Raw genomic sequence first — 20,168 nt, 5'->3', positions numbered from 1 at the left:
TTTGTTGAATAAATGACCACCTGATGGAATGAATGATTTTTTTCCTTTTTAGACTTAGCTTAAATGATTCAACTTGGCAAAGGCAGCTCCTGCTTAAGCAACACCTAGCGGCCATTGCAAGATGCACTGGGAGCATGTTTCTCAGAGGGGATCATCTGCGAGGTAGGAATTAGGAGGGTAGGTTTGCAAAGATTTGTGAAGATGTGATCCCAAGTGATAAGTGGAGAAAATGCAGATGGGTCCTAGAAAAGATGGGCAATTTCCCCCTCCAGCCACGGCAAAATGAACAAGAAACTTGGAACTCATTTGCATTTCTGGAATTTCTAATAATAACAGTAATAGTACTAACAGCGATAATGATAATAAACATTTATTGACTTCTCACTGTGCGTTAGCCCTATACCAAATGTTTACGCTTAATTCTTTCCACATCCCTGTGAGGAGGTATTTTTAGCCTTACCTTACAGATGAGGAAAGGTGGGTTCATAAGTGATGAGACTTAGGACAGAGTTAGTGAGTGGCTGAGCTGGACTTTGAACACAGATCCAAAAGTTAGTGTTCCGTTGAATGTGCCCACTGCCACCCCAAACTTATTTTTAAATTTTGCTTTGTTGGTTCATCCTCTGCTAATGTGCAGGCAGCCTCCACACATCTTCATGCTCCCCCAACCACATTCTCTACCTCCCATTACCAACCTCTTGCTGTCAATCTATCAAACACTGTTTAGTTAGTACTTCTGTTTCTGACACACTTTCATATTTCTAGAAAATATTTGAATTTTACATCAACTGACCCCTACTCCTTTAGTGTCCACTGGCCACACATCTCAGTTTGCAAACAACTCTTTTCAGTGATTCTCTAGCAAATGTCTTAGAGAAGACATTTCCCCTGAAAGACAGCTGGAGCAAGAAACTCTCCAGGCCCTCATTTTGGATCTGTAAACGGAAAAAAAGATGAGCTGATCCCAGATTCCCCAGCCCCCTTTGGTTGAGACTCCAGCTGGCAGGGACCATTTCTTTGCTCTTCTGCTTCATCCCTCCATGGTACTTTAACAAGGCAAAGCACAGCCCCTCCAGCCACCGTTGGCAACCATGCCCTGGAAGAGGAGTCGCCACGCCCACTTGATTGAGGTTTTGAATTTCAGGTAAAGGTGCCAACTTTGCCAGCATCCGTACAAAGTCATTGGCTTTGAAGGCCAAGGATTAGCTCCTGTATGTCGAGCAAGGCATCCCGGGCAGCAAATGTTCTTCCAGTCTTATGCTGCCAAGAAAGAGGCCTCTCCTCCCTCCTTCTCCATTTTACCCAGCTTATTCTGCCTGGTCCTGTTTTCAATATTTTAAAAATAAACTATATTTTAGAATAGTTTTAGATTTGCAGAAGAGTTGCAAAGGTAGAACAGAGAGTTCTCACAGACCCAGCACCTAATTTCCCCTACTACTATGGTACGTTGCACAACTAGTGAACCAATAGTAATACATTATGATTAAATAATGTCCATATTTTATTCAGGTTCATTAGTTTTTCTGTATTCTGTTCCAGGATCCATCCAGGAAACCACATTACATTTAGTTGTCATGTCTCCTTAGGCTCCTCTGGGCTGTGAAATTTTCTTAGACTTTTCTTGGTTTTGACGACATCGGTAGTTTTGAGGAGTATTTGTCAAGTATTTTGTAAAATTTGCTGCAATTTGGGTCTGTCTGATGTTTTTCTCATGATTAGACTAGGGTTATGGGTATTTAGGAAGAAGATCCCAGAGGTAAGGTGCCATCCCCATTACATCATATCAAGGTCATGTACTGTTGATGTGGCTTGTCACTGTGGATGGTGACCTTGATCACGTGGCTGGGGTGCTGTTTGTCAAGTTTCTCCAATGTAAGGTTACTTCTTTACCTGTTTCCATACTGCCCTCTTTGGAAGGAAGTCATTCTGTGCAGCCCATACTTAAGGAATGGAGAGTTATGCTCCAAAATAAATTATTTGGAATTTTTATGCATAGGAGATTTGTCTGTTTTAGTCCATGTATTTACTTAGTCAATCACTCATTTTGTGTCAGTACAGAGCCGTGGATATTTATTGTATATCCATTACTAGATTCTTCATTTGTTGCTCATATTGCCCCAGATTTGGCCATTGGAAGCTCTTTCAATTGGCTCCTGTGTCCCTATGACCTACCCCCACAATTGTGTGTGTGTGTGTGTGTTTAGTTAGTACTTTCTCACTTTCTGGCACAACAAGATGCTCCAAGCTCATCTTAATATTTCCTTGCCTAGTCCTCGAATTAGCCATTTCTCCAAGGACCATTGCTTCCTTTTATCGGAGAATAGTGTTAGAAAGCAAGATAGGAGCATTCTGTTTTATTTTGTCCATTTAAAAAACAAAACAAAACAAACAATTAAAAAAAAAAAACAGCAACAAAAAAGTCAAATGCCCTGCCAGAGAACAGCTCAGATAGGTTGGGGCACACAGGGAGCTCCTCATCCACACATGGGAGAGGCACTGACAGACTGGGCCCCACATCACACCAAAGGGACATTCCCAGCCATTGGGCTCATATCTATTTTAGGACCTTTCTAAAATCGTGGGTGACTCCCTTTTCTAGGCTAGGTTATTTTTATTCTTTATATTAAGCAACGAGATAGAAATTTCAGAATGCTAAGTCAAAGGGTATTTCTACTGACGATTTATTCTCTTACCAAAAGAATATTTTTTAAAAGTCATATACCACCCATAGCTGCATGAGATTTCTTCTTTGTTCAAAAGTCCCAGTAGTTTTAGAGGTTGGATGGATGCAGAAGGTTTTCCCTGCAGCCAGCTGACTTATTCTAATCCCTTTAAATGCTTCACCAAGGCAGAAATGATAGGCAGAAGTAACAGACAATTACATTATTTCATTTGAGGTGGGCTTAAGGGACAGATCCCTCTCTAATAAGTATTAAAATAGTGAGCAAGTGTTAGATGTCAGCATCATTATGAGGTTTACATGAACAGCAACAGTGCCTGAGTATCTAAGTCTTAGCTGCCATCATCATCGTCGTCGTCGTCATCATCATCATCATCATCATCATCATCATCATCATCATCTTTGAGGGAAGGATCACAAGGATCTTTGTGTGATTTACTTAAAGACCACAGGGGAAAAAATGACAACTTGCCAATTCTGTTTTTTTTCCCCACCAACGTTGTTGTCTGTATGTTGGGAGTCAGAGGGCTTTAAACCTGTAAAGGAGGATTCAGCCAAGGCTCTCTCACAGCCTGATGCCCAGAGTCCTGAGGGATGGTGACTACCAGCCTCTCCATCACAAGCTGTGCAGAGCAGCATATCATTCCTAGAAAGACCATCAGGGGGACCCTTGTGCATGATCTGGGAGAACAGGGCAGGACACTGCCCTCGTCACACTTGGCAGATGAGGGAACCATACCAAAGTCATGGTGACAGTCACAGCATGTTTCTGATCTACTCCTCACCACTAAGATTTCCTTTAAATTATTTTTATAATATTTAGCAGTGTATTGCTACGTGATGGGCTCTTTAATTTTTCAAATGCTAAACTCAGAATAAGGTGAAATCTCTATTGTTAATTGTAGCTTCTGATTAATTAATACAGGATCTCTCTCAAGAGCCCCAGATTCTGCACCCATATAGCCCTGTGCAGCCAATGTGCTCACTTTCGACTCGTCTCATTTTAAATTCATTTCCACACATCTCACTGTGCTCTCAATGTGGCTCAGCAGCCACACTCCATTCCCCCACTTCTCCCACCCTCACAGTTCATTAACACGCCCTCCTCCTCCATCCACACACTCAGCTTCCTGCATCACTGAGAAAGTAGACATCATCAGAAGAGACCTGTAAGCTGCCACCCCCACATCCACCCACCCCAGCATCCAGACTCTTATAGTCCGCCTTCCTTCCTAATGCAGTAGATGAAAGGTCTGCATTTCTCTCTAAGGCACTAGCCTCCTTTATTCACTAAATCTCATCCCCTCTTACCTACTCAAAGTCCTGAGGACAGCAGTTCTCCACTCACTGCCTTGTATCACCAGTTTTTGCCTCTACTAGATTATTTCCATCAGCATTAAAATGCCGTTATTTCTCCCATCTCAAAAAAAAAAAAAAAACGGAAAAAATCCTAAAAATTTTTTTTAATTGTGGTGAAAAATACATAACATAAAATTTACCATCAACCATTTCTAAGTGTACCGTTCAGTAGTGTTAAATATATTCACCTTATTGTGCTTCGATCTCCTGTACTTTTTCACCTTGCAAAACCGCAACTCTATACTCGTTGAATTATAACTATCCATTCTCCCCTACCCACAACCCCTGGCAACCACCATTCTACTGTTTCTATGAATTTGGCTACTCTAGGTACCTCATATAAGTGGAATTGTACAGTGTTCGTCTACCTGTGACTGGTTTATTTCACTTAGCATAATGTCCTTAAGTTTCATCCATGTTGTATCATGTGTCAGAATTTCCTTCCTTATTTTAAGGATGAATAATATTTTCTTGTATGTATACACGACATTTTGTTTATCTATTCATCTGTTGATGGACATTTGTGGTTGCTTCCACAATGACTGTTATGAATAACGCTGCTGTGAACATGAGTGTACAAATATCTCTTGGAGACCCTGCTCTCAATTCTTTTGGATATATACCCAGAAGTGGAATTGCTGGATAATTCTATTTTTAGTATTTTGAGGAACGTCCATAATGTTTTCCATAATGGCTGCACCATTTTCTATTCCCACCAGCAGTGTACAAGTGTTCCAATTTCTCCACATTCTCCTCAACACTTGTTATTTTCTTTCTTTCTTTTTGATTTTTTTGATAGTAGCCATCCTAATGGGTGTGAGGTGATATCTCATTATGGGGCAAAAATCTTTTGATCCTGCTTTTGCTTCTTGCTATGGCTAATTCTCTGCTCCCCTTTATGGCAAGACTCCCTGAAAGAGTTGACTTTAACTCCTGATCCCAATGCCTCTCTTCTCACTGTTTCTTAAGCTTATTCCAATCAGATTCTTACCCTACCCACTGCACCACAACCTCTCTTGTTGAAAAGAGGCTAAATCTAATGGCCACTTCTAGTCTCATTTGTCTGATCACAGCATTTGACATGGTTGATCACTCTCTCCTTGAAACACTTTCTCCATTTGGCTCCCATGACACCACACTCTTCCAGCTTTGTTTCTACCTCATTGGATGTTCTTTCCTGGTTTCTTTTGCTGGTTCCTCCTCATCTTTCCAATCTCTTTGCGTTGGAGTCTTGCAAAGCTTAATCTTTGAATCCTTTCCTTTTCCATCTACACTCAATTCTGATAATTTCATCCATTATCGTGGTCTTAAATATCAACTCTATATTGATGATTGTTAAATTTATGTCTCCATTTAGACTTTCCCCCAGAACTCTATACTCCACTATGTGCACCTGCCTTCTTTTTTTTTTTTTTGTGAGGAAGATCAGCCCTGAGCTAACATCCATGCCAATCCTCCTCTTTTTGCTGAGGATGACTGGCCCTAAGCTAACATCTATTGCCAATCCTCCTCTTTTTTTTCCCCTTTTTCTCCCCAGAACCCCAGTAGATAGTTGTATGTCATAGTTGCACATCCTTCTAGTTGCTGTGTGTGGGATGCGCCTCAGCATGGCGGGAGAAGTGGTGCGTCGGTGTGCGCCAGGGATCCGAACCTGGGCTGCCAGTAGCGGAGCACGCGCACTTACCCGCTAAGCTACGGGCCCGGTCCCTGTACCTGCCTTCTCAACATCTTTCCTACCCCTCTTCACTCCCTCCCACCCACCCAAGAAAAGCCTTACTCTGCCTGCAGCCTTCCTAGCCCAAACCCTTGGAGTCATCTTTGACTTCTTTCTTTCTCTCGCCCACCACATCCAGTGTCAGTAAGTCCTGCTGGTTTCACCTTCAAAATCTATCCAGAATCTGTCTGCTTCTCATCACCTCCTCTGCTCTCACCCTGATCCAACCTACCATCATCTCTCATCTACTCTACATTGGTGGTTCTCCCACTTTTGCCCCTTTCATCTCTTCTCAACACAACACTCAGAAAGAGTGTTAAAATGTCAGTTTAGATCCTGTAATTTCTCTGCCAAGAGTAAAAGCCAAAGAACTTACAGTGTCCTGCAAAGCCCTGTGGCTTTATTACCTCCCCAGCGTCACTCTGGCCTCCCTACAATCGCACAAACACTCCAGGCATGCTTCTGCCTCAGGGCCTTTGCGCTTGGTATTCTCACTCACTGGAATATTCTTCCCACAGACACTGGTATGACTTGCTCTCTCACTTCCTTCTAATCTTGGTGCAATATCACCCAAGAAATGCCCTAACCACCCTATTTTAAAATTTCAACCTAAAGTACAATTCCTCAATTGCACTTCCCTTGCCCCTTCCCTCTCTATTTTCTTTCTTTCTTTCTTTCTTTTTTTTTTGTGAGGAAGATCAGCCCTGAGCTAACATCTGCCAATCCTCCTCTTTTTGCTGAGGAAGACTGGCCCTGGGCTAACATCCGTGCCCATCTTCCTCTACTTTATATGGGATGCCACCACAGCATGGCTCGCCCTCAGCTCTTATCACCTTCTAACATACCGTATCATTTACTTATTTATTCTGTTTATTTTCTGTTTCCACCCAATAGAATGCCAGTTCCATGAGGGCAAAGATGTTTGTCTGCTTTGTTCTCTATTGTATCCCAGCAGCTAGAAGAGTGTCTGCCCTGCAATAGGCACTCAGTACATATTTGTTGAACGAATGAATGTAGAATGGTTGGATAACTAGCAGTAGCAATACTATTTCTCCATGACTATTATTATTATTCTATCCTAAAAATCTAGAAAGCAAGTTAGGATATGGACGGGGGCTGCATGTACATTAACAACAAAATGTACACCCTTGCTCCTCAAAGTGTGGTCCATGGACCAGCAGCATCAGTACCACCTGGGAGCTTGTTAGAAATGCAGAATCTCAGGCCCCACCCCAGACCTCCTGAATCAGAATCTGCATTTTAATGAGACTTCCCCCAGGTGATTGATTGCAACTTAAAGTTGAAAAGCACTGTTGTTGAGCAGTGGTCCTCGACTTTAACTGTGTATTGGAATCATCTGAGTATCTTTAAAAACTGATGCCTTGGTCTCATTCCCAGAGATTGACTTATTTGGTCTGAAGTGGGGTCCAGACATGGGTCAGTGGTGAAGAGGTAAAGTGACTAACTTATTCATTATTTTGGGCTGGAGAGTTAAGATTAGAGACTTGTCCATCAAACCTTGGTATAGAGACATGATCAACCAGTCATCTTCACCTTATTCCATCACAGCAAATTTCAGCTCCTCATTTATGATTTCAAGTGAGACCTTCAAGGTGGCTGTTTCTTACAGAATGCACTCATGTCCACACTCAGACTGCCTTTGACATTCTGCACAGTAGGAAATAAACGCTGAGCAGTATGTCAGCCCCTTGGAGGAATGGCTCCTGCTCTCTTTTCCAGCAGGATCCAGTGAGCTTTGTGAGCAGAAAGCTCAGAGAATGAGGAGGGCTTCAGGGTCGGTCTCTGGGTGGCTGTGGGGAAGGCCCTGTCCACAAGATTCTAGCAAGCACAGGGGCTCAGGCTGGGAACCATCCCCTATCCTGCATCCTGACCCAGAGGGCTTATAGGCTTCAACTATTCAGACCTCTATGTGCTCCCACACCCACTGCCTGACAAGTCATTTCCTGGGTGGCTCCACTGTAAGGGTGGGGTTCAGACCTGACCTCTGAGTGTGAACCCAAACATGAGCCTTGATCATGAACTTGAATCTGAAGTTCAGCCCCCAAAGCTGCACAATAGAAAGATGTGGAAGCATGATAGAGTGGCAATGGCTGACTGACCTCAGGAAAGTTTCTGGGGAGGTGTAGAGAGCATTTCCAGATTTTCATTGACCAAGTGGGCTCTCTCTTGCAGCTCAAGTCTCGTGTTCTCATGACTCCTTTAGCCCTCTCACCTCCTCGGAGTACGCCGGAGCCCGACCTCAGCTCTGTCCCTCAGGATGCGGCCACCGTCCCCAGCTTGGGGGCCCCTCAAGCTCTCACAGGTGGGTCACATGAATTAACTCCAGGGCTGTGATGGCCTGCCCATCATCTATTGGTCACTCTGTGAACTAGAAGGACTTAGTGTGTTAACTAGATAGTGGATAGGATGACCAAATTTCTCTGAGAACATGAGTTTGTGTCTCACAGCTTGGATTATTTGAAACTTGTTTTTCAGTGCCCTTGAGTTCAGCCGGTTGCCTTGGGGTAGAACTAGAAAGAGTGGTTGGTGGCCCAGTTCTTTCTTTTCAGAGCCAGGTTTACTTTTTACCAATAGCGAGCCTGCTCACCTTGAAGTGTTTCCATCCCTGTGTTTGTACTTCCAGATCTCCTAAGGATCCTAATCTCCCTTAATCCCACCTGGTGCCCTCCAATCCAGTCAGAGTAGAGCTCAGCTCAGTCTCTCTCATGGGACGTCCACCAACCAACGGTTCTATCATAAGAGTAACAGCAATCGGATGGTGTCTCTCTCTCTCTCTCATACACACACACACACACACACACACACACACACACACGGTCACCCTCATCACAAACCGCCACCCACTCCCATCCCACTTAAAACCCTTCAGTCCCCTCTCGTTGCTCTTAGGTAAAGACCAAACTTGTTAATATGCCCGACAAGGCCCTGCAGCTCACTGCTCTCCTGTCAGTCCCTAGGGCTCCCCACAGGATTCTTAGCATATTCTCTTCCCTCCATCTGGAATGATCTTCCCTCTGGTCACCCTATTCCTTCCATGCATCTCAGCTCAGGCCTCCCTCCCTCCAGAAAGCTTTCCTGCCAGGGTCCCCAGGATGGGCTCTCCTAGCACCTCCCCAGTGTTTCTCGCAGCCATGGTCCCACGTCACTTCCTATGATTCTTTGAGTGTGTCTGCCTCCCCTCCCCTAAGTTCTGTGAAGCCAAGGACCATGTAGATTCGGTTCACCATTTTCACTGTAGGGCTGGCACAGTACCTGGCATGAAGGTCCCTTATTAGTTAGATTTTCCTCAATCATCTGGGATGAGTGGAAAGAGCACAGACCTTGACATCAGAAAGACTTGAGTCCAAATTCCTGTTGCACCACTAATTACAGTCTTCATGAGCAGCCATCCAACCACTTTAAGCCTCATTTTCTTCACTAGTAAAGGAAGTAATAATTCCCAGGCTTGTCTTGAGAATCAAACAAGATAAAATATATAAAGTAGAATAGAGTAGGTGCTCAATAAAAACTAATTTTCTTCACCTTTGTTGTCACTGTTTAATCCTTCCAAAAGGCTATTAGTCTCCTCTTACAGACCCTCTTCAACCCTCATCCTGTTGAATGAGGACCCCCCCAAGGCAAGATGCTCATTCCCTGGGGTGGGGGTAGAGGGATACATAAGAGGAGCCATTAACGTACAGAAGGAAATATTTTTATCTCATTGTATAAAACTTTCTGTCTCTTGGTTATGTTTTAAAATGTATGCAATACATTAATACAGTGATGAACGTGTATAACCTATAAATAAATAAACACATTTTGGGGCGTGTGCTCAAAAATTTTTTCCCAATGGGGTATATTACTTTGAAAGTGTGGGGAAAATTGGTTGGGCTCATCTAAATGGGCACCTGAGTGTTTATTTTCTGAGATTGTAAATAGCACTCTGTTTAGAGTTTCATTGAATGTATAGTCTTTGGAGTAATCAGCATCATCTTAATTTTTTTATTCACCAAAGGTTAACAAAAAACATGGCAAACATTATGTGTAGCTTGACAGCTCCTTTGGAGGAGAAGGGAAGATTTTGTGTGTGTACACGCACAGCATGGAAATACATTTATACACATGGTCCACATGGGCCTCCACAATTGTCTACAATTCAGATTATACATCAGAGGGGACCCATCTGTCTGTTTGTTCCCAACCAGGAGGCTCTTTTGAGAGCAAGCCCTAGCAGTTGGGGGTGATTGGCTCTTTTGCCTCTTTTACTTCTTAAATTGGGAAGAATCAGTCCCACTTTTGGCCTTTCTTAGCTTTCCCAAGGCCAAGGCCAAGGGGCATGGCTGAGGCACCCACCATGCACACAGGAGCAGCCTCCTGGCCTGATGTGTGTCCGATGCTGAGGGCTCTGTGGGTTTCTGTTTCCACAGTCTGCCTCTACATCAACAAGCAAGCCAACGCAGGGCCATACCTGGAGAGGAGGAAGGTGCAGCAGCTCCCCGAGCACTTTGGGCCTGAGCGGCCCTCGGCGGTCCTGCAGCAGGCCGTGCAAGCGTGCATCGACTGTGCCCACCAGCAGAAGCTGGTCTTCTCCCTGGTCAAGCAGGGCTATGGTGGCGAGATGGTGTCAGGTAAGGCCCTGGGGCAGGTTGTATGTGGAGGGCTGTGGGCGTCTCTCTGAAGGGGAAAGCAGCCATTATTGGGCTTGGGAGACAGTGGTTGTGGCCAGGGTCTGTCTTCTATCTGCTGGGTTCCAGGAGCCTTAGATGAGCCAGTGTGCTGAAGGCCTCTCACAGGACTTGAGGAGAAGATTATTCCAGACCTGGACAGGAAGACTGGACATCCGAATCCTCACCGTTAACTCTTCTTTTTCTCCCACCCCCACTTCCAACCCTTCAGTAAATCCTACTGCTCTAACTTCAAAATACATCCAGAATCCAGCTACCTTTCATTACCCGCAGCAACCACTCTGGTTTTTTAAAAATCTAAGTCAGATTACGCCCCTCCTCTTCCCTAAACTCTCAGTGGTTCCCATATCACTCTGAGAAAAAGCCCACTTTTTTTTTTTATTGATGTCTTAATAGTTTATAACATTGTGAAATTCTGGTTGTACATTTTTGTTTATAAATTTATTTTTTTTAACTTTATTTATTTATTTTTCCCCCCAAAACACCAGTAGACAGTTGTATGTCATAGTTGCACATCCTTCTAGATGCTGTATGTGGGACTTGGCCTCAGCATGGCCAGAGAAGCAGTGCATCAGTGCGCGCCCGGGATCCGAACCTGGGCCACCAGCAGCGGAGCGCACACACTTAACCGCTAAGCCACGGGGCCGGCCCATACATTTTTGTTTATCGATCACCATATAAATGCATCCCTCCACCCCTTGTGCCCACCCCACACCCCCCTTGCCCCTGGTAACCACAATACAGTTTTCTCTGTCCATGTGTTGGTTTATATTCCACATACGAGTGAGATCATATGGTGTTTGTCTTTCTCTTTCTAGCTTATTTCACTTAAAGTAATACCCTCCAGGTCCATCCATGTTGTTGCAAATGGGATGATTTTGTCTTTTTTATGGCTGAGTAGTATTCCATTGTATATATATACCACATCTTCTTGATCCAGTCATCAGTCTCGGGACACTTGTGTAGCTTCTACTTCTTGGCTGTGGTGAATAATGCTGCAATGAACACAGGGGTGCATAAGCCTCTTTGGATTGTTGATTTCAGGTTTGTTGGATAGATTCCCAGTAGTGGGATAGTTGGATCATAGGGTATTTCTATTTTTAATTTTTTGAGGAATCTCCATACCGTTTTCCATAGAGGCTGCACCAGTTTGCATTCCCACCAGCTGTGTATGAGGGTTCCCGTTTCTCCACGTCCTCTCCAACATTTGTTGTTTTTTCTCTTGGTGATTGTAGCCATTCTAACGTGTATGAGGTGATATCTTAGTGTTGTTTTGATTTGCATTTCCCTGATGATTATTGATGTTGAACATCTTTTCATATGCCTATTGGCCATCTGTATATCTTCTTTGGAGAAGTGTTCATTTTCTCTGCCCATTTTTTGACTGGGTTGTTTGTTTTTTTGTTGTTTAGTTGTGTGAGTTCTTTATACATTGTGAAGATTAACCCCTTGTCAGAAATATGTTTTGCAAATATTTTCTCCCAGCTGGTGGGCTGTCTACTCATTTTGATTCTGGTTTCATTTATCTTGTAGAAGCTCTTTAATCTGATAAAGTCTCACTTGCTTATTTTTTCTTTAGTTTCCCTAGTCTGAGTAGGCATAGCATCTGAAAACATTGCTTTATGACCAATGTCAAATAGTGTGTTGCCTATATTTTCTTCTATGAGTTTTATAGTTTCAGGTCTCACCTTCAGCTCTTTGGTCCATTTTGAGTTAATTTCTGTGAATGGCGATAGCAGATGGTCCACTTTCATTCTTTTGCGTGTGGCTGTCCAGTTTTCCCGACACCGTTTATTGAAGAGACTTTCCTTTCTCCATTGTATGTTCTTAGCTCCTTTGTCGAAAATTAGCTGTCTGTATATGTGTGGTTTTATTTCTGAAAGCCCACATTTTTATAAGGGCCCACAGGCCCTATATGACCTGGTCCTGGCTACCTCTTTGATCTCCTGGTCACTTCTCTGGAGTTCCCCACTCTGCTCCGGCCACAGTGGCCTCCTTGCTGTTCTTCCTGTATCCTCCAACCCTGCTCCTGCCTCAGGGTCTTTGCACCTGCTATTCTCTCTTTCTGGAATGCTCTTCCCCAGCTCTTGGACTTCCTTCAGGTTTCTACTCAAATGCCACCTATGGAAGAGCCCTTTCCTGACCATGCTGTCTAAATGTCAGCCTGGTCACTATCTATTCTCCCTCACTCTGCTCCATTTCTTTTTCATAACACTCATCACCACACAGGGCAGTGGGGAAAGCTTATGGTCTCAACCCTATCTCACAAGAGGCTTCAGGGTCAATCTCTTCTCCCCTTGTCACTGCCCTCCCCCAGTTTCAGCCCTGACCCAACAGCTTCCAGAGGGAGTGGAAGTTGTCACCCCGAGTGAGAGGCAGAGTTGGGAGCTCTTCCTTTTTCAAATATTGGCCCGCAGAGGCTCTGTCTGTGTTACCCCAGCTCTCTACACAGTGGTTGTCACCACCTGCCCTTAAGCCCTGGAGCACCAGGCCTTTGCAAGATGTCTTCATCCAAGGGCACAACCTAGTGTCTTCTCTGGCTCAGCATCATGGACACAGCCTCCGCATCACCAGGGAAAACGGAGAAGATTCCCCAGCAATGGGGCGGTATAGGCTACCCTGCTGGCTGGCTAAGAGAAGGTCAGGGGAGAGGGGCCTCTAACACAGCTGCGTCCTGAAGAACCAAAGCAGGCATTTTATTTAACTCCAGATCCCCAGGGCGTGGTGGTGGGGAGGTTGTCCAACACAGCTTCCCCAGCTCTGACTGATCCAGCCCACCTTCTGGAGCTCCCTCTGAGCAGGAAGCTGGGTCTGACTTGCTGGTGATTGATTAAAATAGAATTTGGCAAGGTCCGGGTGCATGTGTCTGACCCAGGGTGGCTTTTAAGAGACTTTAGCAGATGCAAGCAGAGACGAGAGGAGGAAGGACTGCACCAAGAGAGGCCAGGAGGAGAGTCCTGTTTCAGCCCCTCTGAGAGCCCCTTGGCCGTTCTTCTCCTGGTTTCTGTCTGGGAGCCAGGTTCTCGGTCCTGGGCTGCCCTCTGAGGTAGAAGGCCTTGTCCTTTTCCTTGATGAATAGCAGGGCTCAAGACACAGACCTGGTGCTAGAGAAAGCTCCTCCTGCGCTGTGTGCCCACCCTCTTGAGGGAATCCCATCTAACCAAGTTCTTTATGGCCCTGCCCCTTAAGCCGGAGGAGCTGACCCCGTTTTCCCTGCTCTCTTGCTCAGCCCTTCTGTGGGCTCAGGGGCCTTGGCACTGGGGAGGAGGTTCTGCAGTGCCTGGCACCAACACAAGAGTGGGCAGAGCCCTGCCAAATTTCCCTTGGCTGAGGAATTCCCAGGAAGGCCAGAGCTGAGCACTTGGCCTCAGCGTCTTGGAGAATGCAGTAGCCCTGAGGGGGCTCCTCGTGCCTTCTCCTTGAGGTCACGAAGTGGCAAGGTGGCTTTCATGTTACTGATGGTCGTATGGAAGCTCAGCAAGGCTCTGATGGCACCAAGGTGGTTTGGGGAGGGACTCAAGGAGAAACAGTCAGATTCCCACTCTCCACCTGGAACCTGATCCCTAGAGCACAGCTTTCCAAACATTCCCAAGGCACAACACACAGAAAATGGTGACATTGGTGCTGGCACCATGGGCTAAAGGAGCCAAACTGCTATGGCTGGGCCGTGGGCCACCCCAAGGGCTGAGGGGAACAGTCTCGCAGTACCCTAGAACCCACTCCCAGCATACCTGTTGAGATGCTCGGCCTTAGCCACACTCTCCCAGAGGGGTACACTTTACGATCTCACAAATTCCATGTCTGCATCCGGGAGGTGGAACTTTCCCACTTATGTGATCTTCCAGGCACCTCTGGGACTGTATGCACAATGATTTGTGGGACAGGCCTGATGCCCCAGACCCTCCTGCTGTGGGTTCAGTCTCCATCACACCTAGTCTTTTAAGGTATCAGAGTCAAACAGCAGTGCCCATACTAAGAAGGAATTTCCAGAGTGTCCAAGTGGCCAGGATGACCCCCTTAGTGAGCATCTTGGCCTGTCTTCGCTGGCTCTCCCAATCAGAGTCACGTGGAGTATTAAAATGACAGGCAGTGCCAAGTAGAGGCCACATGAGCTGGAAAAACCACTGCAGGCCCTCTTCTCAGATTCCTCATCTGTAATACGGGGTAAGGACCTTTCTGTCCACTGTCCTCATAGCATGGTCAGAAGGCTCAAATGAGGTCATGGGTGTGAAAGCTCTTGTCAAGCTATAAAAAGCTACAAAAAAGAAATGGATTCTTTCAATTCCTAATTAAAATGGGTGTTGCTTTTTTTTTTTTTTTGGTAAGGAAGACTGGCCCTGAGCTAACATCCATGCCAGTCCTCCTCTATTTTGTATGTGGGATGCCTCCACAGCATGGCTTGATGAGCAATGTGTAGGTCTGTGCTCAGGATTCAAACTGGCAAACCCCAGGCTGCCAAAACTGAACACATGAACTCAACCACTACGCCACCGGGCTGGCCCTGGGTGTTGCTTTTTGTTTAGTTTTTAAATCAAATCTAGCTCTGGTGGCCCCTGCCCCAGCCCCTGCCGTGTGCCAGCCTTTGGGAGATACAATGTAAAAAACCACGCTGCCCTCTGGGTGTTGACACTGAGTGGCAGAGGCCTAGGTGGGAACAGAGTGTCCTGTTTGGGATCTCCTTGTGTGTTCTCACACTGGAGCAGATGTGCAAGCTTCATGGGGTGAGAGAGGGCTGTGAGGAGAGTTACAGAAAGAAGCATGCTGGAGGAAACTTGTGTCTCTTCTAAATTCTGGTAACCCTACAGAAATCGAGTTTGTTAGCATCACTTTGTAGAGATTATTGTTCTTTTATAGACTCCTCCCCAAAAGGATAGCGTGAACCCTGAACTCTGTGATGCTGGATTAGAGATGGAGACCTAAGTATGAACTCAGGTTTACTTGAATACACCTATATATCTAGATCTTGACTTATCTATCTGAATCTAGATCTATCTACTGATCTAGATCTATCTATTGATCTAGATCTATCTATCTATCATCTATCTATCTATCATCTATCTATCTAATCTATTTAAATCTAGATAGATTGATCTAGACAGAGAAATAATTATAATGAGATAGTATACATACATACATTTCTTAGCTCTCTGCACTGAAAGGGCCTCGAACTACTGATATCCCAGTAGCAATGAGCACATCCGGTGCCCAAATCTTGGTTTCTAAATATCGCTTTTCAATAAAAGGAACCAGGGCTGTGGGGGGAAATGGCTGATTTTAGGGCTGGGTCAAGGAAAATACAAGATGAACCTGGAGCATATTGAAGTGTCAGTAACCAAAGAGTTGCTAAAAAAACAAAAATTGGGGCATGTCACAGGGACACAGGAGTCAACCTGAAAGCTCCCAACGACACAAGCTGGAGCAATTTGAGCAACAAAATAAATAACACAGTATTGGATACCCCACGGCACAAAATGCATATGTTGGATCTGTACTGATATTAGTAAATGATTGAATAAATAAATAATTAAATGGAGGAGAAGAGACAATCCTTCCTTAGAAGAATTCTAAATGATACAGAAACTCTCCCCTCTCCAGGAGGTAGAGCTTAATCCTTCCACTGCCTTGGGTGTGGGCAGGACCTTGTGACTTATTTCCAGGGAATAGGATATGGAGAATGCAGTGGAAATGTGGCAAACACTATCTTGGCCAGGTGATGAAGGTCCATATCCCAGTGGTGTCATGTGGATATCACATACCCCTAATCTGATGCGATGAGAAGGGCACTTCACCTCTGTGGTCTGCCTCCCAAAAAACCCTTAACCCCAGTCAAATCATGAGAAAAAGATCAGACAAACCCAAATTGAGGGACATTTTACAAAATAGCTGAGCCATACTCTTCAAAACTGTCAAGGTCATGAAAAACAAGGAAAGACTAAGAAACACTCACAACCCAGAAGAGACTTAAGGAGACGTGACAATTAAACCCAACGTGGTCTCCTGGATAAGATCCTGGAAGAGAAACAGGACATTAGTGAAAAAACAGATGACATCCAAATAAAGCCCAGTTAAAAACAAAACAAGACTGAACAAACAGAAACCTCCTCCCTGAGGCCGATGAACTATGGTTTTCTCCAGTGCCCTGCTCTGAGTTGCTGTCTCTGTGGTTTTCCAGTCTCGGCATCCTTTGATGGGAAACAGCACCTGCGGAGTCTGCCCGTGGTGAACAGCATTGGGTATGTCCTCCGATTCCTCACCAAACTGTGCCGAAGCCTCCTGTGTGACGACCTCTTCAGCCACCAGCCCTTCCCCAGGGGCTCCAGTGCCTGTGAGGAAGCCCAGGAGAAACAGGAGGGCAGGATGGAGTCAGGTAGGCTTTGTCCGTCTGTCTTCCTGTGCCTGCAGGTGGCCCTGCCTCCTGGGGGCGGGTGAGACTGCTGCTGCAGGGGTGGCCACAGCTCTTGGCAGGTCTCCTGCTGGAGGCCCACAGCTGCCTCTCTGGGCACCCGGGAAGCAGTCAGGGCTGACCAGGACCAAGGATACCTAGACTGTTCCCACCCAGGCTGCAGTGGGAAGAGATCGCTCCAGCTACTGAGAGCCGACATTCTAGTTTGAGCCCTGTGTTATTAGAATTTAGACAATGAGACCACATTGCGTATGGTGAGTGATTTTCTTCACCCTCCTCTGATTAGGACTCTTAGGCACTTATTCATCATTGTTGAGTAGTTGAAAGACTATGAAACTAAGGAACTAAGAAATCCTAAGGAAACTAGGGCTAAGGAACCAATTACATTGGTCCTGCCTGGAGGCCTCAGATTCTTACCCATGTCAATCAAAGGTGTCTATTACTGCAGGAATTTGACCAGGCCATAAATCAGATATGTCTTCCAGTAAGACTTAGTGTTTCTCTCTCATCACAGCTTGGAAGGTGACCCAGGGGCTGAATGCCTTTTGTCCCAACAGCCCCAGAACAGCTCCGCATAGGAAAGTGGCCAGTGGGAAAGGCAGCAAGGCCACGTGGACAAACCTGCCACAGCGTTGTGGGCCCAGGGGGCTAGATGCCGACAGTAGGCGCTACTTCCCCATTTGGCAGCCCTGAGTTATGGATTTGCAAAGAGTTGAACATGACTCCAGGTTCTGGATTCCAGATTCTCAAGGATGAGCAGAAATGTTGCCTTTTTTCTTTCTCTGGAAGCAGTGTTGTTGATATATAAAGAACATATAGGGGCCGGCCCCGTGGCTTAGTGGTTAAGTACGCACGCTCCGCTGCTGGCGGCCCAGGTTCGGATCCCGGGCACGCACCGATGCACCGCTTCTCCCGCCATGCTGAGGCCGCATCCCACATACAGCAATTAGAAGGATGTGCAACTATGACATACAACTATCTACCAGGGCTTTGGGGGAAAAAATAAAGAAAGAAAATTATTAAAAAAAAAAGCGCACAGACAATGAAATTAGAATCTAGTCGTTATGTGATTCTGCAAACATTGGCTGAGCCCTCTTCTGTTCCAAGCACCGTATGAGATCCTATCTTGGGATAAGACAAACACATGAGCTTAGGAAAGTTTTTGAGGTATTGCGTGACCATTATGAATAATGAAAAACTGATACATTTGCAGGTGTGTGCTCACAGACAGGCTTAGAGCATTCAACAAAAGGATACTTATAATCAGAGTGGCTCTATCTTAAGCCTAGGAGGATAGCAGGGAAGGATAAACTTAGATTCTTAGCATAGATTTTCTCAGATACTGTCAATAATCTTGTCTACAATTTTACTTTAATCTCTCTGAGACCTGGGAAACAGGAAGAAATTTGGACTTTACAAAGACAGGTGCCTATTTAAATATGGTCTGGGTGAGCAGATGCTGTACATCTCTATGCTTTTTTGTTGATTTCTCTATATATGTGAGCTTGGAAAAGTCTTCTCATCTCTCCAGATGTCCGTTTCCTAAACAAGGGGTTGGAGTTGCTCATATATAATGTTCCTTCTGGTCTGACAGTCTATGAATCTGGCCTCTCTTGTAAACCTTAGTTGACTCATAGACATGTTCTAAAGCTAATGTATCTTCTAGTGAACCTTGCAATGAGAATAGCAGAATGGTCTGATTTCACTTTGCAAACTCTTGAATCATTGTTCTGTTGAACAAGCAATGACCCATGGGACATAATCACAAAGCCACATAATTCATGTCTCCCATTCTCTTTTAAATGTATCCTGAGGGACCACTTCTTCCCTGTTCATGGATGAAATTTAGGACAAATCTTGTGACTTTTCTGGCTCCTTTCAGGTAACAAAATATTCTCTAGTCAATAATTAATATGTCCAGGTCGGTGTGATAACCAAACTTTAAATTTCATTCAAAGATGTAACTCTCCCCATTCCCAGCTCCGACTTGCTTCAGGCCAGTCCCTGAAGCAGTAAAGGAAGGCATGATTGGCTTCCCTCCACCCTCTGCCCAATCTTGTGTTTTTGCCCCCTCCCATACCTGGCTAAGAATGGTTTTGAATCCTTCAGGATCAGAGTAGGGGAAGGAGGAGAGGCCAGAGGTAGGAGAATTTTTATTTGACTAATCCCACCGTGAATTGGCATCATGCCCCTTGGTTCTGGCAGGTGTTTAAAGCTGATTCTTCGTCCTGTGGCTCTTACACAGGTCCTTTGGTGATCGACCATCTCTCCCCTGCACTTGCCTTGACATGGACAAGTGTAACTCTTCGCTGGCTGGTCACTTACGATTCCTTTCACATTCTCAAGGCATCTTTGGGTAAATCTCTAGCTTCTTTCTGCTGAGCCCCCATTGTGCCTCTAGATGGTCCTGTGGAAAGGATTTAAGATTATCTCTCCTCAGCTCTCTCTTCTGATAGCCCACATCTGGTCCCTGAGAAACACTCACACATCCTTTGCTCAAAAACTCTGGGCACAGAAGCCAATCCCTGGAGGCACCTCTCCTTCGTTCTGCCATCACAGCAGCCAGACTTTTAGATTTCTCATGGGAAGCAAACAATAATCCATTGTGTCTCTCAAGCTCCAGGGACAGATATCAAGATATTCACATGGCCACATGGAAGCCCTTGGGAACACACTAGACAGTTCTCTCCATAATTCGTATTCTAGTCAACCTGTTTCTCAACCTCTACATGTTGTTTTGCAGGCTGGACGTGGGTGGTCATCTATAGGTGTAAAACCAGCTTTCCACCATCTCTTTTTGCAAGATCTGCACACTTCACTCTGCTATGGGGTGTCTATTGTCTTGCAGCCTCAGCCAAAACTGAAACTGAAATAGTTGCATTTTAACATCCTGTCCTGAGCCCCCTTCAGCTTTCCTTAAGTGATCACTGAGCAAACTCTTGCCTTAGTTTCCACCTTCTTCTCTCCCCTTCCAAGCTCACCATGCTGAATGAAGTTCTAGTCTTTTCCTTGGAGTAGTTGCCTCACTTCTTCCCTTGACTGAGGCAGGTATTTCTACCTGAAAGCTGGTTTCCTTCTTAGTTGGCTTGGCTTTGGAAGTGATGACTCCAATTGTCTTCATGAGCTCTTCCCTCGCCCATGGCTGCTTTAAAAAAACGAATTGCTCCAAACCAACCAACTGTGTGGAAATCATTCCTCATGCCCTGGGTGTGGCAGAACCGAGTGCTGTGTGTTTCATGTGTCCGAGGATCCTCAGGGAGGGTGGAGGAAGCAGCTATGGCATGTATGCTCTGAGTGGCCCCCTTGCCACATGTCTTTCCCACCAGT

General features: G+C 45.3%; 1 protein-coding gene across 1 annotated transcript in view; it reads left to right on the top strand.

The window, feature by feature from the left end:
* Positions 1–20,168, top strand: part of SCML4 (Scm polycomb group protein like 4) — a 64,039-nt gene that overhangs the window by 11,153 nt on the left and 32,718 nt on the right. The window contains exons 2-4 of the mRNA XM_014781146.2: positions 7,947–8,076; positions 10,181–10,381; positions 16,611–16,805. Coding sequence (XP_014636632.1) covers positions 7,947–8,076; positions 10,181–10,381; positions 16,611–16,805 — 526 coding nt within the window. The remainder of the gene's footprint in view (positions 1–7,946; positions 8,077–10,180; positions 10,382–16,610; positions 16,806–20,168) is intronic.

Source organism: Ceratotherium simum, chromosome 19 (genome assembly GCF_057802395.1).
Source record: "Ceratotherium simum simum isolate JZ-2026a chromosome 19, ASM5780239v1, whole genome shotgun sequence".
Lineage (NCBI taxonomy): Eukaryota > Metazoa > Chordata > Mammalia > Perissodactyla > Rhinocerotidae > Ceratotherium > Ceratotherium simum.
Note: the sequence above shows the minus strand (reverse complement) of the source record. Positions and strands in the feature narration are given on the sequence as shown.